Consider the following 26,527-nt stretch of genomic DNA (forward strand, 5'->3'; position numbering starts at 1 on the left):
TGACTCTTCTTTGCCCTGGCCCTCACCTCCCTAGCCTTCACATGCCTCCTGGGTGCTGTAGAAGGATGGGCACACATCTGTATTCCATTATACCTTAGCATGAAACCCCTGCTAGAAATTCCTTTGCTCTGTGTTTGTGTCAACTCTCCTTGCTCCCAATTTCCCCCTACTCTAATGTTCACGCTACCCAAGAGCCTGGCCCTAGAATTTTCATTACCAAAGTCTAAATATACAAACCTCAGGACAACCCCAGTGTTGGATAGGCAGAAGCACAGGGAAGAAATAGATTTTGGTGGTCCAGCTGTTTTCCTTGTGGTGTTAAACCCTCCCCAAGAGCAGCAGAGGGCTTCTCAGGACCACCAGGCAGGAAAACAAGGGCTTGATGGCAGTCGGGTGAAGAGAGCACAGATACATGTGCATCTTACCTGCCATCCCTGCTCCATCTCAGGCAGTGAGCCTGGAGGGGGCCGGCAGAGGAGCAGTGTGACTTCTGGTGTAGCCCCTCGCAGCAAATGGAGCACCTCCTACAAGAAACCCAAAGCCAGGGTCAGATCTGGGGCTGATGGCCATGGGGAACACCTCCTCTGTGTTCTGCAGTGTCCCCCTGAGGCCTGTCTTCTCCACTGCCTTGATCTGTGTGTGTCCTAGCCCCAGAGAACTTTGGAGAACATCACTGTGGGCCTAAGTTCCCATAAGCCACGAGCACACAGGCTGGGAGCAGCCCTACCAAGCTCTGCAGCCTCCTGCCAAGGCTGAGCATAGCCCCAGGGAAATTCTCTCCTGTGCTGATGCAGTGGCCTCCTCTCTGCTGCCTGCCATGTGCAGGGTTCTCTCCTGCCTCCCTCCACACTGTCCACTGGTGATCCAAAGAGCAGATACAGCCAAATCTTTTCTCTGATGTATCACCTTCCTAGCTGGGCCTACATAGCACTCAGAATCTGTGCTGGCCCACCCCTCCCCCTCTCTCCCTCTCCTCCCCACCCCCCACCTGGCCCCACCCAGGTGGCTCTCTCCCCTGCTCCCTGCTCTACCCTGCTGAACCTACACAACCAAGCAACCTTCTCACAGCCCAGGACATGAGCTTCCTTCGCAGCTCCTATTTCCTATCTGAACCAGAATTTCTTTTTTTTTTTTTTTAACAACTCAATTCAAGTAGTTGCCTTTGGCCTGAAGAAGCCACTGCCAGGAGAAAAGTCAATGGGGTGGGAAGCCACCTTCTCACTTACTGGGTCTTTCCAGGAACCAGAGCTCCAAGCACAGAGCTCCTCGATCCTCATTCTCCCCTCACTCCCTCGTGTCTTCAGCTCACTCCTTGTGCTTCTTCTTGTGCTGCTGCTTCTTCCTTCTTTCCTCCCCCTCCTCCTTCACCTGCACCTCTTGCTCCTCCCCCTCCTCCTTCTCCCCTTCCTTCTCCTCTTCCTTCTTCTTTGATTCCTTGCTGTCTTTTGATGGGTTATCAGAGTCAGATGACCTTCCTGTCTGGATGATTCTTTTTCTTCTTTTCCTTCTTACTTTTTCTGGAGGAATTCTTTGTGGGATCAGGCTTCTCAAATTCTGCGGAGTTTGCTTCTTTCCCCTCTTCTTCACAGGGGATGAGAGCATGTCTGGTCTTACCTGGCTGCATGAAACAGTCCTTTGCAAAGTAGCCTTTACAGCTGCACTTCTTGCAGGTAGTGTTCAGGACCACCTCGAGGGTGATCTTCTGCCCTGTGTAATCCTGGAAGGACTACTTCCACCTCTCTTCTTGCTCAGTGATAACATTGCTGGGATCAAGGTCTTTCCCAGTTACTTGGTTGACAACTTTCATGGAAAGAGATACTTATATCCTATCATTTTTCATCTCTCGGCCAATAAGCTTCACCCACACTTTGTCTCCAACAGCTACTATTTCAGAGGGCTTATCAACATGTCAAAAGGATGAAATGTGAGTTCAATGGACCAGACCTTGCTTCTCACATCCAGGGATTTTGATAAAGGCTCCATGGTCTGTCACCATAGCAACCTCTCCTTGAAAAATCATGTAGAGCGCAGCCAAGTTTTCCATGAGCTCAGCTCTCCCTGAATTCATCCTTAAGGTTCTATGGCTCCTCCATTTCTCTTCTGCAAAAGCTAATACAAGGTGTCTGACTCAGCAACCGCTCCAAGTCCTGGAGCCACAGAATCCCTTTCTTAACCTTCCAGTACTATTGACATTTTAGGCCGAATAATTCCATGATGTATGCCTGTGCACTGAAGTACATTCAACATCCTTTCTAGTTTTCTGCCCACCAAATGACCACAACATCCATCAACTGTAACAATAATAATGTCCCTAGATTTTATGTGCCCAAAGGGCAGCATCGTCCCTTCTTGAGACCCACTGGTCTGGATGTTCCATAGTCCCAACCACTCCAGCTTTCCAGGACCTCCATGGCTTTCGCTTGTAGCTTGTACATCTCCAAAGGCTCATGTGTGGAAGGCTAAGTCCACAGCTGATGGTGCACAGAGAGCAGCTCCTGGATCAGAAGATGCTGTAGAGATGTGGAAACTTAAGGAGGTAGAACCTTCTTAAGGGCAGGCCCTTGGAGGTGGATATAGAGATCCTGGTCTCTTGGATTCTCTTCTTTCCTCTTCTATCTCTCCCTTGCTTTCCCCCTCTTTCTCTGCCTCCATCTCTGTCTTTCTAGCTCTGTCTCTCTGTTTCTTATTTTCTCTATCTCTGCCTACCTGTCCCCAGAAGATAGATATTTGAAAGCCAAAACCTCGCATTCAGGCCCATGCTATTCTAGAGACCTCCCCTCTCCCAGCGTCACCAATATCTACACTTCACCTTCCAGCATCCTGCTCTGTGCATCTGGCATCCACCACAGAACCCCTTGGAGCACAAGCAGGGACCACAGCCAGGGAGGAGAAGGAGGCCATCGTGGGTTTCTCGCTTCCTTTTCGTGAAGTTGACACAGGATGGCTCTGGCCTTCAGGTAATGCTACAGCTCAGGGCCTCTCTCTGTGTCTGGGGTTTGATAACTCTTTTTCCCATCTTCCTTTGGGCTTGAAAAGGTGGTGAGCTGCAGCCTACTGTGACCGGCCCCAGGCTACTACAGTCTCCCCTGCCTTCCCAATAACCTGTCCACACCTTTATTAAAATCTTCTTCAAAACTCCATTTCTGCCAAGACTCTAATGTTTGAGATTCTGTACTACAAGCATTGAGAAAAGCCATGTTCACTATCTTGTTCTATCTACTTCTGTCTCTTTCCTTTTTTGTGGTAGAGTGTCAATACTGGGGCTTGAACTCAGGGCTTAGACATGGTCCCTTAACTTTTTAGGCTAGTACCCTACTACTTGAGCCACAGGTTGACTTCCAGCTTTTGGGTGGTTAATTTGAAATAAAAGCCTCATAGACTTTTCTACCTGGTCTGACTTCAAACTGTAATCTCAGATCTCAGCCTCCTGAGTAGCTAGGAGGAGCCACCATTGCCCCATTCGCTTTCCTTTTTAAATTACATTTTTGGTCATAGGCAGGACAGTTACTATCACTTGTGCATCAAAAGTTAAAGCACCGAAATCAAGAAGAGCTCAGAAGGGACATCTCCAGTCCCTCCAGCCTCACACCAACCTCCCAAATGTGTGTCTTCACCAGAACAAAAGCCAGATTTCACACTCAGTTTCACTAATGAACCTATTGAGAATCAAGGCTCACCAGAGGTCAGACTTTCTTTTTAAAAATGAGAGAGAAAACGAAATATGGGAACATGCTGCCTATTGCTTTTCCTGTGGGACCCAAGTCCAAGCCTCAGATGTGGATTTTTAAGAGCCAGAGATATTCTGTGGGGAGATGACATCAGCCTGCACTCAGACCTCCCGCCTTTGTGGGCCCCACACCTGGAAAACAAGGCCTTCCGTGGGTCTTCCGTTCACTGCCAGGATAATGTCACCAGCTGCAATAGCCCCATGCTTCTCCGCTGGCTGCCCCGGAAAAAGCCTCTTGATTCTCACAAGGTCCTGCTTGAAGGGGCCACAGCTCGCTCTCTCCACATGCACGAAACTGAATCCCAAACCATTGGTATTCTTTCTCAGTTTGACTTCAAACTTAGGACCTGTATTATGGGATGTTGATTAGAAAAACCAACTTTCAGTAGGTTATAATCAGCCAGCCTCAACATGCAAATTGCCACAGAGATGAATTATTTCTGCATGGAATCTAAAGGTTTCATGTGCGTGTTGCATTAGAGATCAGTGCTGTCCCATGGATAAATAACATGAGCTGTTACAGGGTCCTTTCAAAGTTTTCACTTAACATTTTTAAAAAGCAAAAGAAAAGTGGCAAAATAAACTTTAATCCTACATGTTACTTCACCCAATAGAGATCAATCTCAACTTACAAAAGGATTAAATCCTGATAAACTACTCACAAGTTTAAAACGCTGTAAATCAAAAGTGCACTGACACAGGGCACCACTTGCTCACACCTGTAATCCCAGCTACTCAGGAGGCTGAGACTTGCAATAGACTAGCTGGGGCTGAAAAGCCCAAGAGACTCATGCTGGAGCCATGATTCAAGTGGCAGAGCACTAGCATGGGCAGGCAAGCCAAGTGAGAATAAGAGGCCTTGAGTCTTCTACTTGCACAAGAAAAAAAAAGTGCATTTAATCCATCCATCCTACCAAACACTATGTCTCGTTTGCACCTCTTACTGTCACTGCTCAGGCTCAATTGACCTCAGCACATGTGACTAACCTAGTAGAAGATGAAGACTCAGAGTTTATAGTACAACTTCTATAGAATATATGTGGCTTTTACATCATTGCAAAGCTAAAAAACTATTGTTCACCATTCTGCTAGGAATTGTCAATATATAATATTTATTTTGACATATAATCATAGGAAAATTGTATTAATGAGATGCTTACCATTGTTCTTCTGAGCTAAATCATCAAACGCTAGAAAATATCTTATCCATTGCCGCGTCCCAAATGCTGAACAACTGAACATGATAAGTGACTACCCTATTGACAATGCATATATAGGCAGCCCATTCAATCAATATATAAGATCCCATTTTAAACATACACAGCATGTTCTTAATATTGAGTAAAACTAGCATCACATATACAGTGCACTTGAGAACTCTAAATGTACTTTAGCATGCTCAGCACTAAATTTTCCATAATTAGACCATGAGGACAACGATGGCCAACTCTCTGAGCAATGTTTTAGTTGCCATTATCTTTTCTTTTACATAGGACCAGGCAGTAACTTCAGGTTATCAAGGATGAGCACAGTCCTACATACTTCAAGAGTCTTATGTTCAGAAATTCCCCTGGGACTCCCCTGGACTGCCTTCACCTCCTCACCTGCAGTCAATCGCAGAACTTGGGCTTATAAACTGTCATTGGGGCAAGAATGGAAGTGGCTGGATGAGGTTTGTGCTGTGACTAATTTTCTCATTGCCATACCAGCCTCTGTGGCCCAATTTGTAGTAAAGTTTACAAAGGCCCCCATTGGGTTGGGTAAAGGAGTATGAGAGGAAGAAACAAATTTATTTTTAAGGACCAGGGACCCTCCCCTCTACCTTTCCTATCATCTGACCCTGTGGTCACTTTACATTCACTTTGTCTCATGCCTCTGGTAGCAGGACCACAAAATCTCTATGAAGAGACTGAAATATGGCCAAGATCCAAAGCATGATTTACAACACAAAATCACAAAGGACATGCAGAGAGATAATCCACCAGAATATGTGTAATTATGACCTTCTAGACTGGTCATAAATTTTCATTTTTAAATGGTGCTAATATGAGGCTAGAGTCCCATAAGACCTTCATCTTTCAACCTACCTAATCAACCTTCAGATGATTTGTTTCCAAATATGTTAGTTGAAATGTAGAACCAATTATTTCTGGAAACATGCCCCTTTTGTGACAATTTTAGCCCTAATACTTGTGCACAAACATTAACATTCAGACAGCTGATGTGAAAACTGAAAAAGGCTTGGGAGGGGGTTGGGCAGGGAGCAGAATTTTGCCTGACAATCATGTTGGGACAATGCCTTTGTTTTCCAGAAACATATTCCATCATCTTGGCTGATGATCATGAGCAATGCTGCTGACATTTTTTTGAGAACCCAAAGGCAACCTTCCTGCCTTTTGCTTTGATTTGACAATTCAAAAGCAGCATGCAATGATATGACAATAGTAACACTCAATTCTGTCTCCTCTCACCATCTGTCACTGAGACACAGCTCGCAGGTCTGCCAGGCAGGGCTGTTACCAGGGAAACCACCGCATGTTCATCACCCATCCTCTCATTAGCAGAACAACATTGCTGTGCAACCCTGGGGCCTCTTCTCTCTAAGACCAGTTTGGCGACCTAGAAGGATGGTGGACAAACTCAATTTATATTTCATGTGTCAACCACTCCATTCACTCAGAAAATTGCTTCTTAATTTTATGATACTCCCTATAAGCTATTTCCTTTGAATCTCAAATGAAAGTCTTCAATCTGGCCTCTGTAGGATCCAGACCTAGATATCCAATGCTCTTAGAAGTCACATGTGCTCCTCTGTGTCAGCAAATTCAGTGTCAACCCCACCTTCCTCCCCTGTTCCTTTCCCTCTTCCTCTTTGGTCCAAAATATCCATCCATATGCATTTGTTCCCTGAGACACAGAGCCACCCATCCACTAAACCATAGGTGCCATACTTGGAGTGGTTTAGCTCTCTACCTTCCTCCTTCCTAATACCCACTGGTTGTAATCCTGTGAGTTCCCCTATTAGAAACAACTCCTCCAGTGCTCTTTCCATTTCCTGTCCACTCACTGCCCATGCTCGGCTGCACAGCAGCAAGCTCCCACTAGCTGGGTTTATTGGACCTTGCGTTCATTTTTGTTGGTCTACCCCCATTAGGACTACTGGTGGGTTGATCTAAGATGCAAATTGAACATGGAACACTCTGGGTTAAAAGCTTCTACTATATCTCATGACTCAGGGTCATATTCTGGACCTCAGCCTCTCCCCTTCTTTCTGGTTTGACTTCTCTGCCTTCTTTCCCATAACAATATACATCTTTGTTACCCCAGTGAATCAAAAAACAAGTGGTTGACATTACTACAAAGAGAAATGATAAGTTTCTGCTGGGTGTTGGTGGCTCACATCTCTGATCCTGGCTACCCAGGACACCAAGATCTGGGAATCAAAGTTTGAAGCCAGCTTGGGCAGGAAAGTCCATGAGACTCTTATCTCCAGTTAACCAGCAAAAAGCTTCAAGTAGAGGTAGGGCTCAAGTGGTAGAATGTCAGCTTTAAGATGAGAATGCTAAGGTATAGTGGCCCAGGCCCTTTGTTCAAGCCTTAGTAGAACAAGAAAAAAAAATAAAATATAATAAGCTAAAATTCAGAGGATTTTACCCTGCCTTTATTCTCTGCTGTAACTGTTGTCTACCACAGTCCCACAGTGTTGATGCCTATGTGTCATCATGCCAATATGCCAGCCGAGTGTCCTTTCTGGCCATTTCATTAATAAAGGTCTAATGAACAGATCATGCTAATACATTGCAGCTGTTCTCAAGAAATGTCAATCAAGTTCACTAAGACAAAAGAAGACTTGCTTTGAAAAAGGAAGTGTAAAAAACACCAAAACTCTGCTGGGGAGTTTGCTGAAAGTGTCTTTAGCATCTTAGCTGATTCCTGGCTGGCTCCTCAGTTACCAAGAGAGGGCCATGTTAGTTTTATGGCTTAGGACACTGGAGCCAGTCAGAACTCCTACACTGAGGCAGAAGACAAAACCCAGCATGATCACAGTCCCAGTGCTGCATGGAATAAAACACATAATGAACATCTCTAGCTCTTAACATCCTTAAATTTCTACCTCTCAGAACAGCCAAGCCCATGCCTTCTGGTGGGTATAAACAGGGGGTGTGGGATAGTGACATGTACTGGGAGGTGGAGGTCATTGTGGATGAGAGCTGGAAGGAGAAAGGACCTGACAGCAAATGGATAAGCTGGTCAGCAGGGTTAATGCAGGCCTGGGTGCACAGCCAGAGCCAGGATGAAAAAGCCACTGCCTTCTATCACCTCTGTTCTGCTGTCTGACTCTTCAATCTAGGCAAGCAACCATAAGCTTTTCAATGCTGTTTATAGAGCATGAAAGTTTCTGCTTGGAAAGCTCTTTCTGCTACCTCGTGAGTGTCACATCCCTGTATTAAAAAAAAAAAGGTACCAAGAGGAAGAAGTAAAAGAGAAAAAATAGACAAAGAAAAAAGTATTAAGTTTCCTCTTTCCCACCCAGGGGCAACTGCAGCTTCTGGTGTTGTCTTCACAATCTCCTAAGAGGAAGGAAAGGTCCCAGTAAGGGAATCCTCACCTGCCCAGGACCTCTGAGACATTGCACAGCCTGCCTATGAGTGAGGCCACACAGACTAACTCCATCCACCTGCAGGAGACGGTCACCTGGAAAAGAGAGGGATAATATCATATCCCAGGCTCTGGGATTGCTGGAAGGGTTCTCTGGCAAGGCCCCAGGTCTGACCCTCCAGGAAGCCTCACAAAAGGACAGGAAGCCAAGCTGCTAGGTATGCCTGGGCTCAGCAGGAGGCCTGCCTGGGTCTGATCGCTTGTGCCCTTCTTTCCAAGACATATGAGAGATCCATGATATGAAAGCCTTTCTATTATTGGCTCACAGGATGGCTAAGCCAGCTCTGCTTGACCTCATCTTTCCTCCTGCTTTCCTGTAAAACTATTTGTGAAAGTATTTTCAAGTTGTTCAGGGCTAATATTTATATCTTCAGGGTTTTTTTTTTCTAATTTCCAAAAGGGTCAGGAAGGTAGTGATTGATGTTGGGGATACTTAAATACAAGGGAACATGGAAGTAAGATTCTAGGTGCCTTTTTAGACTCAGTTCTGGCACTTTTAAAGAAGGATAAAAATCCATCCTTCAGAGTCGTGAGACATGATACAGGGGCAGCAAGAAGACTCCTATCTCAACAAATAGCACAGACCCTATACTGAAGTGAGATAAGCTGTATTGTCTCCCAAGAAAGCTAGCAACAAGTTTCTTTTAAATCTTTTCTGTCATCTTCTTCCCAATTTGCTGCTAGTAAGTTTACAGTTCTTCTGACCTATCAAATGGGTAGGGCAGGTGAAATCCCTTCCTTGCTCTGGAGATGCAATGGCTTGGGAGGCCAGAATGGGCACGGCTATCTATCTATCTATTTTTCTATCTTTCTTTCTATCTATCTATCTATCTATCTATCTATCTATCTATCTATCTATCTATCTATCTATCTATCTATCTATCTATCTATCTGTCAGAAAGCAGGGAGAGCTCCCAACAGCTTCCATCCCTCACCCTGTAGGATCTGTCCTTCTTTGGCAGCTGGGCCTCCAGGAGTGATGGATTTCACATAGATTCCTCCATATAGCACACTTGTGTTAATGCCGCCCTGTAAAACACAAAGGAAAATTTATCACCTACCTCTTCTGAGGAAGGGAGCCTACCATCCTCCTGCCTGCCATCCATGCCACAATCTCATCTCTGTTCAGCACTATCTTCTATATCCACCTTTGTAGACTACCCTTTCCATTGAGCAATAAGGTTAGATCCTTCAGAGAGCACAGGAATAGAAGCTGAGACTTAGCCCCAGTCTATCATTGGCCCAACTGCAGGCACTCAATAACTAGTCATATAGAATGTACAAAACTTGTAAAAGGTAGCAACTGACATAGTGGATTTACCTGTGTTTGTGGATACCAAAAATAGAATTAAACTATATAGTATTCTCTTAAGTTAGCAATGGATCAGTTAGGCATCTTATCCATCAGGTGAGATCAAGATCTAACTTGTTTTATCTTTTCACTTATTTAGACAAATTTTTAATCAATGAAATTATATCATTCCTACACAGTTGCCTCCATCTCCCAAACTCACTGTAAGCAGCACAGTGATAACTGGTAATAGCTGGGAATCTATCTATGCCTGTCTACCTACCTGTCTGTCTACCTCTATCTGCCTCTATCTATCTTTATCTTTCTCCAGGCTCATATAATCATATGGAAATGGTTCAAAGGAAATCTGACTCTGCTTCAAGATGGACACCCAAAGCCTGTGTGTGAAAATACATACCTGTAACTCCAGTTACTCAGGAGGCAGAATCAAGAGGATCACAAGTTTGAGGCCAGCTTGGGTAGCTAGATTTTTCTCTCTCAAAAAAGAAGGGAAGTCTGGGGCATAGCTCAAGTGTTAGAGCACATACACAAAGTCCTGACTTCATACTGAACAACAACAAAAAGGACACTCAAGCCAGACAGCTGAATGACCTTTGTTGCTGTAATTTGGAGCTTGAATGACCCCCAGTATGTGAAAAATCTGATTCCCAGCTTGGTGCTATTGGAAGGTGGTGAAACCCTTAAGAGGTAGGGCCTCCTGGAAGGTCTTCAGGTCACTGTCCTCACGGGGACTGTGATGCCCTCCCTCCCCCTCCCTTGGAAAAGATTGTGACGTAGGCAGCTTTGCTCCACCATGTGATCCCATCAAGATGTGCCATCTCAGACCCAAATCCACTGGGCCAAACCTATCACAGATCGAAACCTCTAAAACAAGGAGTCATAATAAATCTTCGTTTATGAGTATTTCAGGTATTTGTTACACTGATGAAAAGCTGGCTAACAAAAACCATAAAGGCCTGATGGAATGTTTTAACCCAAGATTCCTCTGAAACTAGACATCAGGCATTGCCGATGCAAAATTTCAATGTGCAAGAAAGGGTAAACTATGAACCAGCTGCAGGTGTCTTGCCGATGGGCTGCAGGCTCCTTGACCCCTGCCTGTCTTCTGCTCTTGTTTATAAAACTTACTGACCTTGCACAAGCGTGATGCGGTTCTCCCTATTCAGTCAAACAGTAATCTTCATTTCAGACCATGATTTGGTGACTCTGATTTCTTTTCTTGTTTTCAATGGCATTCAGTGTTTAACTCAGGGCCTGTCACTCTCCTGCTTGAGCCCTTTTGTCTTGATTCTTTTTTGAAAAAGGTCTTACGTGTATGCCAACCCAGACTACACTCTGTCTATTGATGCTTCCCAAATAGCTGGGATGACAGCTATATAATACCAAATCCAGCTATTGATTGAAATGGCCTCAATCCACAATCCCAGCCTTCCAAGTAGCTAAAAGGCACCAGCACCCAGCTATTGGTAGACGTCGTTTCTTAGTAAAAACTATAAATACTCAACTAGATCATGTGTTGCACAAAATAAGGGCTCATAGGCACAGTTTGCATCATCTTACTTTCTTGCTCAATGTATTCTTCATTGACATCTTTGTAGGCAGCAAAAACTAGCACTGATTTGGTTTTGGTTTTGGTTTTGGTTTCTTATATTGGAACTGGGGCTAACTCAGGTTTTGGGTGCTGTCCTTTAGCTTTTACACTCATGGCTGACATCTACTCCTTGAAACACAGCTCCGCTTCTGTTCTTTTTGCTGGTTAATTAGAGATAAGAGTCTCATGGACTTTCCTGGACTGGCTTGGAACCTCCATCCTCAGAATGCAGCTTCCTGAGTAGATAGAATTACAGACATGGACCACCAGTGGCTAGCATGATTCATCTAATGGCAGCAGTTTGATATCTATGAAATACTTGTGCCACAGCTTTTCCTCATCTGGTCTGTATTCATTTTTTTGCCATGTATTCAACACTATAAGCAACACTGCATTACACATCTTCCCATATTCAGCCTTGGTTAATGGGATTCTTATTTCTGTTTCTAGGAGCCCAAGGCTATGTGCATTTGTCATTATAACAGACTTCGCCAGATTGCATCCCAGTGTGCAATCTGCATATAATTAATTACTCACATTTCCCCCAGCTTCGTGTGACAGTAGCCTTTTTCTGCATCCCACAGCTATATTTGGCCAAGCTGATAGTTTCCTTTTCATTTAATTTGTATTCCTATGGATCTGAATGTCTTTCATTTATTTGATGGCCATCCATATTTGAATGAAATGTTTCAATAATCATTTCTGAAATTAAATTTTTCCAAAGAATCAAAGTTTTATGCCAGCCAAAAAGTCACTGATTTCCTCTTACCATATATATATATATATATATATATGGTTATATATATATGGTAATATATATATATGGATATATATATGGTAAGAGGAAATCAGTGACATATATATATATATATATATGAATAACAAGTTTTTCCAATGAGAAATAGCTATGGTGTCTGATAGCTATTACTCTAAAAATAAATTGTCCATCTTGTTCCTAGCTTGCTCACCCCTTAAGTACTCACAAGCCTTATTTATTTTTCTTTCCTTTTTTCTTTATTTTGATGCCAGTGCTGAGGATTGAGCTCAGGGCCTCTCACTCTCACGTGGCTTTTTCAACGAAGGCTGGCATTCTGCCACTTGAGCTACACCTGCAGTTCCTGACTTTTGCTGGTTAATTGGAGATGAGTCTCTTGGAATTTTCTGTCTATACTAGTTTGATTCCTCAACCATCAAACCTCAGCCTCCTGAGAAGCTAGGACTATAAGCATGAGCCACTGGCACCCAGCTTTATAAGCCTCATTTCTTGATGCTTAAAGTCATCAGCTAAGTTTAGTGAACGCTAATCGTCCTGCCATCAGGGATCCTGATGCAAAACTTCAATGTGACTACCATTAGGAAAAGGGTGAACTATGAATCAGCTGCAGATGTGAACCAGTCTTGCCTTCTTTGATGGGTTCTTTGCCCCCTGCCTGACTAGTGCCTTCTGCTCTTGACAATAAGGCCTTCTGCTCTTGTCAGCACATGGTATTATTACATATAAAAGCAAATAATTAGCCAGGTGCCAGTGGCTTACACCTGTAATCCTAGCTACTCTGGAGGCTGAGATCATGGGTCAAAGCCAACCTGGGCAGAAAACTAATGAGACTCCTTTTTTATGGGGGGGAGTCCGGTTGTGGGGCCTGAACTCTGGGCCTGGGCACTGTCCCTCAGCTCTTTAGCTCAAGGCTAGCGCTCTACCACTTGAGCCACAGCACCACTTCTGGCTTTTTTTTTCCGTTTTGCTTATGTGGTGCTGAGGAATCGAACCCAGGGCCCCATGCATGCAAGGCAAGCTTCTACCACTGAGCCACCTTCCCAGCCCCTAATGAGACTCTTATACCCAATTAACTACCAAAAAAGCCAGAAGTGGAGCTGTAGTTCAAGTTGTAGAGTGCTAGCCTTGAGCAAAAAAGCTCAGGGACAACCTAGCCCCTGAGTTCAAGCCCTAGGACTGGCAATTGAAAAAAATACCACCCATACCCCAGTCCTCCTATGTCTTGGGCTTGTTTGGGAAGTTTCCATTGGCCTTGACATTTCCTTGCCTGTTGCGAGATTCTCTTCTCTTTCCAATCAACTGAATTCCACAATGCCATCCCTGAAATCCAGGCTTCTTCCAATGTCTCAAGGGAATGGGTATTTTTCTAATGCTCAATGAAAAGTACAGTACTTCCCAACCTCTTCCCCCATTCTCCATCCCAGGGAAATTACAGTTACCAGGGAATCTCCCTCCCAAGGGGTCTGCTAGGTAGAACTCAGAAGCCAAATGTAGGATGCCAGTCTAGGCAGAGATCTCACAGAAAGTTAGAGCACAATGTTCCACTGGGATCTTGTTTGAGATGATAGTGGATCACCCCATTCACCATTGGTTGGTGTCCCTGACACCCTCCCTTGCTATTCTTTTCTTACCATCCAGTGTCATCTGAGCGGAGACACCTCACAGTTCCACGCATACAATCCTCTTCACCCTGCAGCATTTCCTCAGCTCCTACCCTGACCTCAGCCTCACCCTGCCACCTCTCCCAGTTTATCCTTGAGTTCCTATTCCCCACATACAGCAACTCAGCGGCTTTCTTGATTCACCTATTTCCCATGTGCCCCCTGTACAGTAACGCATGATCAGAGTGGAATGCCCATCCAGATGGACATCATTGTTTCCCAACCAAGCGCCACACGAACCCCTAACAGTTCTTACAGTCACACTGAAGCCAAGGGTTCCATCTTCCTTCACCAGCTCCACAAAGTAGATTTCACCAGCATTGGTTTCTGGAGGTGATGGAGGACAAGAAGAATCAACACCCTATCCAGATAAATAAACAGAAAAGGAAGAAACATAAGGTTTCTCTAGGCTCTCAGTTGGAGTAGACAGCACAGGGAAGGTTTCCACAGGAGCCTAGCTGCTTAGTTTTCGACCCCAGTTCTACTAACCTCTGAAACACGTTCACAATAGTAACTCTCTCCCATGAATCTCATGGATGACATGTTCAGTACTGTGAGACACAGAGGCAACTACTCAAAGCCAGCTATTCTTATTCTTCTTTGCTGTCCTTGTGCACCCAAATCTTTTACACAATATGCTGTTCAATGATCACTGTCCACCTAGGAAAGCACCGACAGCAGGGCCCTAGTGAATGTCTGAAATCCTAGCTACTCAGGAGGCTGAGATCTGAGAGCTGAGGTTCAACTCCAGTCCAGGCAGATGAATTCAAGAGATTATTTTCTCTAAGCAAGTCATAAAAGCTAATGATACCTGCCTGGCCTTTCCCTGGAGGGTCTTTGTCGTAGGTCTTCACATGAAAGGTACCCTTACCTCCAATGACTGAGGGACACGCAGGAGAAACTGAACTAACAGGCCTTCACTAACTGCCCCCTAGCTGACTCATGCCCCTTTCTCTAGGGTTCTCTATTAATTATCAAACCTACTATAACACATACTTGAGCTTAACTATTGTTTCAGGTATTTATTTCCTTATGACAGCTCACATAAAACTTACATTCAATAAATATGTTTTTCTTCTTGTTAATCTAGTTACAAAGGCCCCATCTAAGAGAACTAAAGTAGATACCCTGGGAACAGCACGGCCCAGTGGGTAGGAATCACTGTCTCTGCTTGTATAAAGGGAAGGTGAGTTTGAAAGGTTGTGGAACAACTGGCCTGTTTTAATTAGATCCCCAGAAACAATGAGAAGGTATACACACTGGACCTGGGTAAAGAAGAGGGTTAAGGCAGGCCTGCCTTCAGAGGTACTGGCAGCCTTTACAGAAACTATGGAGAGCTAAGCACCTGGGGTAGAAACAACATAGCTGTCATTAACTGAACCTTATGCAAGAGGAGCAAGTAGGTGTGGAACCAGGAGAGTTATTCCAGGATAAGGACCACTTGATAGTAATGATGCCCACCAGAGGACATACCCAACCATTCACCCCACCTGTGATCCAACTGCATGCTCCTGCTAGGGCTGAGTCAACCAAAAGAATGAGAATTGACACAATGAGTGAATGTCAGCTGCAAGGGACCAGAATATGAGATCTCCCACCCAGAGTCCAACAAGACAGTGAGGGTGGTGTCCTTAGGACACCATGGCTGGGTTTGATCTTCTGCCTTCATGGGATAAAGGTTCTGTACAAAGCAATTAAGCTCCCAGATGAAGCCCAATCATAAACTAAGAAGATGTTGAATGGCCTCAGCCCTGCCCTTGGCATCCATCCTTTTCTTCATCTTGTCATAATCAGTAGCAATTACTGGTCCTTGGCAACTAAGGACATTAGAGGCTCCCACGGTGAGGCATGTGGCCTCAACCCTGGGCCCAGAGCCCTGGCTTTTCCCCATGTAGGACAGGCTCTTATTTCCATTTCACAAATGAGAAGATGAAGGCCAGTGAAGTTAAGTAGGCTCTAGCTGCCTGACACGGCACATCAAGAGCACAGGCCTTAGGAGCTGGGCTGGACTCCACAGCCTTTTTACTTTCCACCAAATTCAAGACTCTGAATCAAGGGTATAGTCACCTTTGGAAGAGGGGACAGCTCAAGCCTCTGCCTGGGGACTGGACTTAGCACCCGAGCCATTTCCAGTCCTCCATGACTTCTGTCTTGGTCTTCTGTATGTAATGACAAACTTCCCTGCTGATCGTTGCTCAGGATGTCTGCAGAGAGGATTCCAGAATTAGCTGGGCTATTCATCTCTTCATTGGTGATGTTTCCACAAATACCTATGAAAACAAGATAAGACAAACTCAACAGTTTGAGAGGCTGGCATATCAGTGGCATCATAAGTGGGGCACAAAGTTATCCTTCAGTAAAAGAGATGCCCTTCATAGTTGCAGAGAACAATGTGAATATAGCAATTCATGGAGGACATTCCATTTAGAATCAAGGAAGGGAAGATTTTGGATATGATTCAGAAACCTAAATAGAAGTCATTCATGTGGCTCAATTGTGGAAAGGGGAGCAAGGAGAGTGAATAATGCCAGCTTCCTTTATGAAACTCTCGTCATATGATGAGAGAGAAAGGAAAACATAAAGGAGAGGCATAGATCTTTCAACCTTCTCAACAGGCCAACAGGAATGTAGCATCCAGGTCCAACAACAGGAAACCGTCAACAGGTCCAACAACAGGAAATGGTCAACAGGATAAGACTCTCGACCCCCTCCCTTCATGTCCAGCATGTGCTGCTGCACTGAACTTCCATTTCCAAACCCTGCGGTTCATGGCTGTAAACAGTATATGATCCAAAGACCCATGTGAGAGTCCTTGGACAGGAGTTGGTAGACTCCTGTGGGTGAAAGTCACCTATCCTAATTCTGAACCTTGACTTGGCATAGAACAGAAAAAAATACATAGAACCTTGGGCAAAGTAGCGCACATTTCTAGATCTCCATTTCCTTACGCTTAAAATAGAAATGATGCAAATGTCAATAATACTGTAGGGTTAATGAGGTTTAGAGATTATTTCTAGAGAGGGGATTTATATAGAGGTAAGGAGATAAAGATATGTGTGTGCACATACACACTTTCACACACACATGCATAGACAGCTTAGTATATATTAAGCAATAGTGTATTTACTGTTGATAAGTCAGTATGCAGAACAAGTATGTGTTAGAAGAATACATAATAGAGTATCTTTAGGCCTGGTAGCAAACTGTCCAGGTAGATTTACTATTTCATACAAACTCATTAGCACCCTGGGAAGTACGCCAAATCACGTATTGAATGAATTTGATTTGAATGAATTTGACTTAACAAAGTTGGTTATTCAGTTCTAAAGATATTCAGTAGGGATTGGGGAAACCATTCTGTAATGCCATATTTCTAGCCATTTTCTTCATAGTTTCCACTATCACTGTTCTCCCAGTGATGTTCTAGATGTCTCTTCATTTTCTTCCACATCATTCAAGAGAGACTAGGATGGGACCTAGCATCAAACTAAAAAGGCCAAGCTGTGCAACTGTTTCCTGTCCAATGAAGCAGAAGCCACTGAGCTAGTTACTTAGGAAACCAGGAAGAATGGATAAGAAGGCAGGGGTTGCCTCCTGAATCTGCCACCTCATTGACTAGACTACAGGGCCAGCTTGTAGCTCCAATCTAGGAAGCAGGAAGGCTAATGTTCAACAGGATACCAGCTCCAGAGAAAAAGACAGGGTTGGCTGAGCCTAGAAAGCCACATGGTATCCATCTAGCAGCCAAGAGGGGAACCGCAGGTGAGCTGCCTGAGCATCAGCCCTTCTGTCCATGGTCATTGACTATCTGTCAAATGTCTGTGGTGCTGGGCCTCAGTCTCCCCAGAGTGCCATTCCTTATAGCCCAAACTGCAGAGGAATTTTCTTTTTTTCTTTTTTTAAAATAATTCCTAATTGAGATTAAGTGATTACATAAGTTTCACAATTTCATAGTATTGTGGTATAGTGATACTTAAAGTCACAAACACAGTTTAACCTCCAGGAGGCAAATTGTCATTATCATGGTCTATAATTTAGTGAATTCTATGAGCTTTGACAATACAACTATTTCTTCCATATCGGGTTATATGAACATTTCTTTCCTTTTGCTTAGCTGTTCCCTCTTTCCCTCTCATTCCCTCCCTCCCATTCTGCTCTTGAATTGCTTAGGTTGTTTTCATCAATGTCCAGTGCAGCTGATGGGCCCTTCTGTTGTATATTTTCCCCTGTTTCCCTCTGATTCTGTGCCCTCCCCATAGCTTCATCTCTTCAAATCTCTAGGCCAGCCTAGGTCTGCCAAGAGCCTGAGCAACTCAAAACCCTTGAAGAATTCAAGACCTCATGGAATTCTGGGTTCTTTACCCCCAAGTTTCTCAGGCTATTTTGGTTGAAGGACATACTACTCCATTTAAAATTCATAGATACTTTTCAGCTTTGCTGTCTGAATAAAAAGGGACATTTCCTCTTTAGACACAATCGACTTGGAACTGCTGTTTGGGGCCAGGGGAAGACAGGAGCAGGCCAAACCCTTGTCCATTCCTGCCTGAACCTGCCCCTTCATCTCAGATGGCTGCCAATCAAGTGTTATCCTCCCTGACCCTGAGGGAGTCAGGTCCTCTTCACTACTTAGGAGCACGGCCTTTGTTACAGTCCAGGTTCCTTTGGAAACTGTCACTGATGAAAGAAGTGGTTTCCATGGTGACTCTGGCTGGTCTTCCAGGCACAGACTTGACTACCATGAATCTGTACCTAGTTTGACTCCTGTTGAAGTGACCGATCTAGATTGCAGGTCAGGGACTATATAGATAAAGCCTGTCAAGAGCAGCCAGCAGAGTTTACCTCTTCCATCAGTGGCAGTTTCCAAAGGAACCTGGACTGTGACAAAGGTCATGTCCCCAGGTGGTAAGGAGGACCTCCTGCTGAGAAGCCCTGTCATTCCCAGATATGTGAGGAACCCACTATCTGGAATTCTTACCACTTTTTTAAAGTTCTTTTTCCCTTTTTTTTTCAATTGTGACTATAAAGATGATTTACATGGTGGTTACAGTTACATAAGTCAGGTAAAGAATACCTTTCTTTTTGGACAGTGTCACCCCTTCTCTTGCTCTCTCCCAGTTTTACATCTTCCCCTCCCCCCTTCCCACACACAAGTTATGTAGTTCATTTTCAACAGAGTGTCTAGTGAAGGATACCTTTTTTAATGCCTCCTCCCCATCACAGCAGGCTATTCTTGGACTTCACTGCATTGGGAGTTGATCAGTTGTATTATGTTTCCTTACAACACAAGGAAAATGCCTTGGTATCTAACACAGAGCCTGAGGTCAGTACAGTGAATGCGCAGGGGCTGGCCACTGGGCCTGTACTCTCCACTCCTCCCACCCACCTTCTCTCCATTCCCACCAACCCATGAATTCCGGTCTGGGCAGCTGCAATGCCTGGGAAGGCCAGCTGGGGGTGGGGCGTGTAAACACATGAGTGAGGGAACGCAGGTGGCATTTTTCTCCTCAGGGCATCACAAGTGGATAGGCTATGATCAGACTTGATGTTGAGTTTGCAGCAGTCCCCTGAAGCTTACAAGACCACCCAGCCAACATGCACAGGTGATCCTGGATAACTGAGGAGTGAAGATGTCAATCTCCCCTCATTCTTCCATCCAGATCCCAGACCTTCCCCAAATCAACACAATGATGTCATTCTTTTAGCAGTGGTTGCTCCCTTCTTAGCTAACGGATAAAGAAAAATGCCTTTCAAAAACAAAAACTCTATTCCTGGGGATCTATAGCCCACCCTACATGCCAACTTAGAACTATATAAGAACAGTACCAGGTACCAGTGACTCATACCTGTAATCCCAGCTACTAAGGGTTTGAAATCTGAGGATCGATGTTCCAAACTAGCCCTGGCAAGAAAATCCATGAGACTATTATCTCCAATTAAGTGACAAAAAAGCTGGAAGCGAGTGCATCTGTAGTTCAAGTGGTAGAGTGTTCCCCTTGAGCAAAAAAAAAAGCTAAGGGACAGTGCCTTGCACCTGAGTTCAAGCTCAGGCACGCACACACGCGCGCGCGCGCACACACACACACACATACACACATACAGAACAGCACATTTTTCTGTACTAATTCTGCTTCAAGGTTCAAGGTCATTTATCTCCTTTCAAGGGGGACAACAGACTATTCCACCTAAGCCCAAAACATAGAATTCTGATTTTCAGTAAGGCTCAGGTGACAATAAAAATGTCATGCAAAGCAAATGAGCTGAAGCACACATAGTGGATGTACCCAGACATGTCTGGTTAATATGAGAATAGCAGTCTTTTCTGTCAGAGGTATCTTAAACTAGTTCCAGTTCTAGTTTCTTTTGGATTCTTGCTAAACCCCAATTGCCCATAAAACTTGCCTACAAATATGTAAATGTTAGCCCCTCCCCTCTTCACTAGTATCAGATTCTAGCCAGTCACCAGCAGAGTGTGACCCTGAGCTTTGCCAATCCAAGTAGAGGGGAAGGGCATGAGAGACGAAAGCAGGCTGGCTGCTCCTTGGCTTGCTCACCTGACTGGCTGGTGGCACACCCTTCTGCAGAAATAAACTTTGCCTTACTGAGCCCCTATCATGTTGATATCCTTAGTCATACATGACACCCCAATATCCTGGTGCATTTCTAACATTAACAAAAAGGTAGAATAGTGCTGGGAAGGTGGCTCAGTGGTAGAGTGCTTGCCTTGCATGCATGAGGCCCTGGGTTCGATTCCTCAGCACCACATAAGCAAAAAGAAAAAAGCCAGAAGTGGCACTGTGGCTCAAGTGGTAGAGTGCTAGCCTTGAGCTGAAGAGCTGAGGGACAGTGCCGAGACCCAGAGTGCAGGCCCCACGCCGGACCCTCCAAAAAAAGTTAGAATACATGGCCACCTTTTACCAGGGCATACAGTCATAAAGCCTGTTCTATCCATACAGTTGCCCAAGGCATTGATTTGTGCAATGACATTGCCACTTTGTAAACTACCACCAGGAGGCCAGCAACATAAAAGCCCTTCAATAGAGCTCAGTACCCCCATGGTAATAAGCACCCCTGAAAACAGACAACACTGCTGAGTTTCTGGAAGCAGGCTGAATAGTACCTTTGGACTGTGAAATTATTAATTCTATGTTGTCTGGAGAATTTTGAATCATTCTGACAGCCATGTTGAATGTGAAGCCCTCCAGGCTGATATGATTCAAAGCCAGTATCTGCCCTCCTGGAAAAAATAAGATATCTCAGTAACTCCAGCAAGAAAACAAGAAAAGGATTCCTTTAAACAGTGTCTCTAGTAATTTATTAAGATTACCTGGTTTGATCCTTTTAGTTTTTTCTGCTGGTCCCCCTGGAATAATAGAGGATATGAAAATACCAGGGTTCACTTGGCCTTCATCTTCTCCCTCATTAATGACAAAACCTGCAATCAAGATATATAATAAGATCATGCTTAATGACTTTGCAATTCAGAGAGGTTAGCTACCAAATGGTATTGCCATTTGAATATGGGTAGATTGTTTCCTTTAGCCATTAGATCACTGGAAAAAGTATTGTTCCCTTCAGCAACCATGACTAAAGCAACCCAACAATTTTAACTAGATTTTGTTCCAGGACAGAATCAGAGATGGAAAGGAGATTGTTTTTAATGAAGTATCTCATCTTGTTTCTTGTATCTTGTCTCAGTGATTTTAGATAACAGGTGAAAAAGTTTGGCTAGTCTTTCCTATCACTGAGAATCTACATATACTAAAGAAATGTTTTCCCATGCTATTAGGGGTCTACATTGGGGCCTGCAAGGAACCCTTGGTCTCAAAGTCTCATTGCTCTTAATGGACACTTAGAGAGAGAGAGAGACAGAGACAGAGACAGAGGGATAGAGAGAGACAGAGAGAAACAGGGACAGAGAAACAGACAGAGACAGAGAGGCAGAGAGAGACAGAGACAGAGAGACAGAGAGAAATTGAGAGAGTGAGAAATGTAGAGAGAAGAGGGAGAGAAGTGATCAGTGAAAAAAAGACAAATTGGGAGAAGAGGGCAGAAAAGGGTAGTAGAAAAGCTGAAAGGAAAAAGTGGCATCCTCCTCCCCTGCTGATCAGGGGAGATGGGACTCACCTGCAGGGGGTGCTCTTACCAAAACCACGGTGTGGATCACGTTTCAGTGCCACATGAATGATTTCTTGACCAGGGTCTGCTGTAGAAGTCTTTCTTCTGTTATTCTGTGGCCCTAGAGGTGGAGTCAAAGCAACAATTATTCTTTGCATCCCAGATTATTAATATAAAAGGAGAGAACAATAGCACGTTATAATACACACACACACACACACACACACACACACACACACACACACACACACCTAAAAGTAAACATAGCTCATAGGGAAGTTTCCAACAGCAGTGTGATGGGTCACTGAGCACACACTTCCAGGATCCTCACTGGGTAGGCGTAGGTCAAGTTTTGAGCTGTCAAAGCAGAGGCCTGCCCAGAGTAGGGTGCTTTAGTTAGGCCTTTTATTTTAATCTTATATTGGACTTGGTAAATGATGGACAAGATGAAAGATGAGCAGGATCTACTCACTGGCAGTACAACTTAATACAGAGATGAGATGACAAAATCTTCTTCATTTGGCTCCCCACAAGACCATGTGTTTAAGGCTTGCTGGCCAGCCTCTGGTGCTGTTGGGAAGTGGCGGAAATTTTAAGAGTTGATGCCTAATGCCTAATGGGTAGGAGTTAGGCCACTGATGGTGTGTGTGTGTGTGTGTGTGTGTGTGTGTGTGTGTGTGTGTGTGTGTGTGTGTGTGTGTGTGTGTGTGTGTGTGTGTGTGTGTGTGTGTGTGTGTGTGTGTGTGTGTGTGTGTGTGTGTGTGTGTGTGTGTGTGTGTGTGTGTGTTTACTGATCCTGGAGCTTGAACTCAAGGCCTGAGCATTGTCCCTTAGCTTTTTCACTCAAGGCTGGCACCCACACCTCATCTTCTGACTTTTTGCTGGTTAACTGGAGTTGAGTCTTGGATTTATCTGCCCAGGCTGGTTTTGAACCGCAACCCTCAGATCTCAGCTGCCTGTGTAGTTAGGATTACAGGCTCTCGGACTTTTTTTGAGAGCATCTGGAAGGAGCTACTGCGACTCCAGCTCCAATCTCACACCTTGCATAACAGCTGCCATGAAGTGAGTAGGCCTTGACTATGTGTTCCTACCATTGTGTACTGGGCCACCCCAGGCCCAAAGCAACATGACCAAGTGGCCATACTACTAAACCTCTAAAACTATGAGCCAAAAGAACTCTTTCCTCTTTTTAAAAAAACAATTTTATTGTTATTATAAAGGTGATGTACAGAGGGGTTATAGTGACATCAGTCAGGTGAAGAGTCCATTTCTTTTTGCTAATGCCACCCCTTCCTCATGCTTTCCCAGTTTCTTTCCTCTTTTTAAGTTGATTTGTCACAGGTGTTTTGTTACAGTAACAGAAGGTTGACTAACACATGCATCCACCTGTCAGGGTGATAGGGGCCAGCAGCCCAACCTGGCTCTCCTAGAGCATTTTCTGAGCATGGGTTTGAGAGGAAACTCAAAGCAGAGCCCTAAAACAGTGCCCAGTGAGCAGGATGGGGATCCACTACCACAACTGTTACATTCACACACACACACACACACACACACACACACACACTCACAAGGACCATGGGAGCATCTGGCAGATTGGTAACAAAAGATAGTGGTATTCCAGAACCAGCCCCCAGATCTGGTACTTGTCAAGTATATGTATTTTGCCTAGTTGTGGAGTCTTATTTGTCCTTATTTTCAACTGAGAACTCACCAGGAGAGAGATGTTTTGGGCCTGTGAGGAAAAGCTTGATGGAAACAGATGGTGTATTTTTCACTGCTCCATCATGGGTCTTCCTTATGACCAAGCACTGGAAATCACCTGACCAAAGCCAATTCCTCTCAGATCCACATACCAGCTAGAGCTAAATATTGATTAGGACCACTCATTCCAACCCTGTATTGCTTGAGAATAATTTTAAAAGCAAAAAAGGTTGTGAACAACCAGGCACCAATGTCTCATCCCTGCAATCCTACCTACTTAGGAGGCTGAAATCTGAGGATCAGAACTCAAAGCCAGCCCAGGCAGGAAAGTCATGAGACTCAGCACCCAGGCCTGAGTTCAAGCCTCAAGACCAGCCCCCCCAAAATTACAAGAATTATGAGGATTGGAAAGCAAACTGAAGTAGTGGTAAAAGATTAAAAGCATGCCAGGCGCCGGTGGCTCATGCCTGTTGTAATCCTAGCTACTCAGGAGGCTGAGATCTGCGGATCATGGTTCAAAGCCAGCCCGGGCAGGAAAGTCTGTGAGACTCTTCTCTCCAATAAACCACTAGAAATCCAGAAGTAGTGTTGTGGCTCAAGCAGTAGAGTGCTTGCCTTGAGCTGAAGAGCACAGGGACAGGGCCTAAGCCCCAGTGTTCAAGCCCAACGACTGATAAAAAAAAAAAAAAAGGTTAAAAGCAAGCATCCTATATAAGGTTTACTTAACCATAAATTGGTCATGGTTTATTCCATACCTGTACAGACACTCTGAACAAGTGACCTAGAGAGATGGCCACAGGTAATTGGCTTCTGGATCAAACAGATGGTATCTGGCTGCTCCTGGTCAGTGTGGGGGCTGCAGGAAAAGGTGACAAGGTTAGATAAGGCCTCTTCATGGAAAACTCTTGTGTAATAGTTTGTGTGTGTCATGGCCTGGGGAGGAAACCCTGGCTCCAGCCATCCTTGTTGACCCACAGACACACCCCACTGGGAGGTAGTGAGGAGGGATGGCTCGAAGGTCTTTCCATCTCCCAGGGCTCATTGCAGTCACCATACCTCATCAAAACAATCCCCCTATCTCACTGTCCACTTTTGGATTGCGTATACAAGTGCTGAAGATCTCCATTTCCTCAACCATGAGATTGAAATAATCTTCCTAATTCCAGGCTTGGAATGGCATCCAAAGCAAGCCATGACCATAGATTGTAGAGTCTTGATGTTTGTATGCTCTTTCTTGCTTTTAGCCAAAGATCCTTAGCAGGTACTCCAGCATCCCACACATGCTGTGCCCCACTGGGCACACTTATACACACACACACACACACACACACACACACACACACACACACACACACACACAGAGAGATCAGGAAACTTTCATATAGGCACACATGGTTAAAGGTATAGTGCTCTGGATGTGGTTTGTCCCCCAAGGGTTCATGGATTGGATGCTTGATCCACAGTGGAGTGATCAGGCAGTGGGTCCTTTAAGAGGTAGAGCCCAATGGGAGCTAGTCAAGTCACAGGCACACCACTTTTGCAAAGGATTAAGTAGTCCTCTGAGAGCGAGTTATTTTAAAAAAAAAAAAAAGCAAGATTTATCCCCTGTCTTGAGAGTTCTTGTCCTCTTCTGAGAGCTCTCCTTTTCACATGCATCTCCACCACAATACCAATTACCGAGCGTTGAAGCCGCCATGGGGCCCACCAGACCAACACTAAGCCTTTGGACATTCTACCTTCAAAACTATGAGCCAGCTAGACTTGTGTGTGTGTGTGTGTGTGTGTGTGTGTGTGTGTGTGTGTGTGTGTGTGTGTGTGTGTGTACTGGTACTAGGACTTGAATTCAGGGCTTTGGCATTATCCCATAGCTTTTGTGCTGACAGTTAGCACTCAACCATTTGAGTTTCTTTGGGCTTTTGGGTGGTTAATGAGAGTCTCACAGACTTTCCTGCCTGAGTTGGCTTCAAATCGCAATGCTTAGGTCTCAGTCTCCTAAGTAGTTAGGATTGTGGGTGTAAGCTGTGGTGCCCAGCTTAAACCTTTCTTGTTAAGGTATTCAACCTTATTTAACTATAGCAACAAAAACAGACTAATGCATGATGCATAATACTAAATGAAAAATGTTATAGGCAGAAAAAAATGTTGAATCAAGGGTCAGCTTGCATACCAATGGGCTATATTCACAAATGAACAAGTCTAGAGCAAGCAAGCAAGAAGAGAGAAAGCTACAGATGCTCAGAGCCCTGGAAAGAAAAGCTAGCATTGGACCTCCAGGCTGATCAGTCATCTGATCAGAGTCCCCTCTCAGACCACTGCTTAGGCAGGTGAGCTGTGGCAGGGAATGCTGGCATGGGTAGCTTCCCATGGACCATCTTATGCCCTGGGAACGGTGATGTCAGTGATGGGACCATGTAGCTAGGAACTCCTCAGAGGGAAGAACTGAGCAGGCAAAGAGAGGATCGTCATCAGGGAAAAGACACAGCTTCCATGGAGACACTTTTAGTGCTTTGCTTCCTCTATTAGTCCCCTCCTCCTAAACTTTCCAGAACTTCTCAAATAGAACCACCAGCTAAGGAATAAACTTTCCAGTGCATGAGCCTTTGGGGGAGAGGAACATCCAAACCATATCAGAGGTCCTGAAGTCAACGTGCCCAGGAAAGGGGATATTGGACCCCCAGTTCCTTCCTCTTCCTGCCCCACCTTCCAGCAAAAGAATTGGCTTTCTCCATCACCTTCCTCTGCCATGATGTATGTGCTCGCCATAGGCCCCAGAGGAACAGGGACAATTGACCATGAATTAAAACATACAAACAGTAAAACAAAATTAGCCTTTCTTCTTTTTGAGCCAATTATCTTGGTTATTTTGTCACAGTAAGAGCAAGGTAACACAAGTGTCCATGAGTCACTCATGGTTGTTTCTGTCTTTTAACAGTAAAGTGCCATCAGTTTGGGTGACAGATGAAAGATGGCCACAAATCTGTTGACA

The 26,527-nt window shown here is 44.6% G+C and overlaps 1 protein-coding gene and 1 pseudogene across 3 annotated transcripts in view; both read right to left on the reverse strand.

The window, feature by feature from the left end:
• Frmpd2 (FERM and PDZ domain containing 2) overlaps window positions 1–26,527 on the reverse strand; it is a 113,065-nt gene that overhangs the window by 11,987 nt on the left and 74,551 nt on the right. For 2 of the 3 annotated variants that reach the window (XM_070020782.1, XM_070020781.1), the window contains exons 17-27: window positions 24,297–24,397; window positions 21,869–21,961; window positions 21,050–21,157; window positions 20,843–20,959; window positions 15,793–15,995; window positions 13,982–14,086; window positions 9,322–9,415; window positions 8,337–8,422; window positions 6,199–6,346; window positions 3,860–4,074; window positions 426–524 (exon numbers count right to left, since the gene is read on the reverse strand). In XM_070020782.1, coding sequence (XP_069876883.1) covers window positions 426–524; window positions 3,860–4,074; window positions 6,199–6,346; window positions 8,337–8,422; window positions 9,322–9,415; window positions 13,982–14,086; window positions 15,793–15,995; window positions 20,843–20,959; window positions 21,050–21,157; window positions 21,869–21,961; window positions 24,297–24,397 — 1,369 coding nt within the window. The remainder of the gene's footprint in view (window positions 1–425; window positions 525–3,859; window positions 4,075–6,198; window positions 6,347–8,336; window positions 8,423–9,321; window positions 9,416–13,981; window positions 14,087–15,792; window positions 15,996–20,842; window positions 20,960–21,049; window positions 21,158–21,868; window positions 21,962–24,296; window positions 24,398–26,527) is intronic. The other variant, XM_070020783.1, reaches the window with a different exon arrangement.
• LOC138825813 (zinc finger CCHC domain-containing protein 17 pseudogene) lies at window positions 1,306–2,068 on the reverse strand (annotated as a pseudogene).

Source organism: Dipodomys merriami, unplaced genomic scaffold, assembly GCF_024711535.1.
Source record: "Dipodomys merriami isolate MVZ:Mamm:240054 unplaced genomic scaffold, mDipMer1.0.p SCAF_14, whole genome shotgun sequence".
Lineage (NCBI taxonomy): Eukaryota > Metazoa > Chordata > Mammalia > Rodentia > Heteromyidae > Dipodomys > Dipodomys merriami.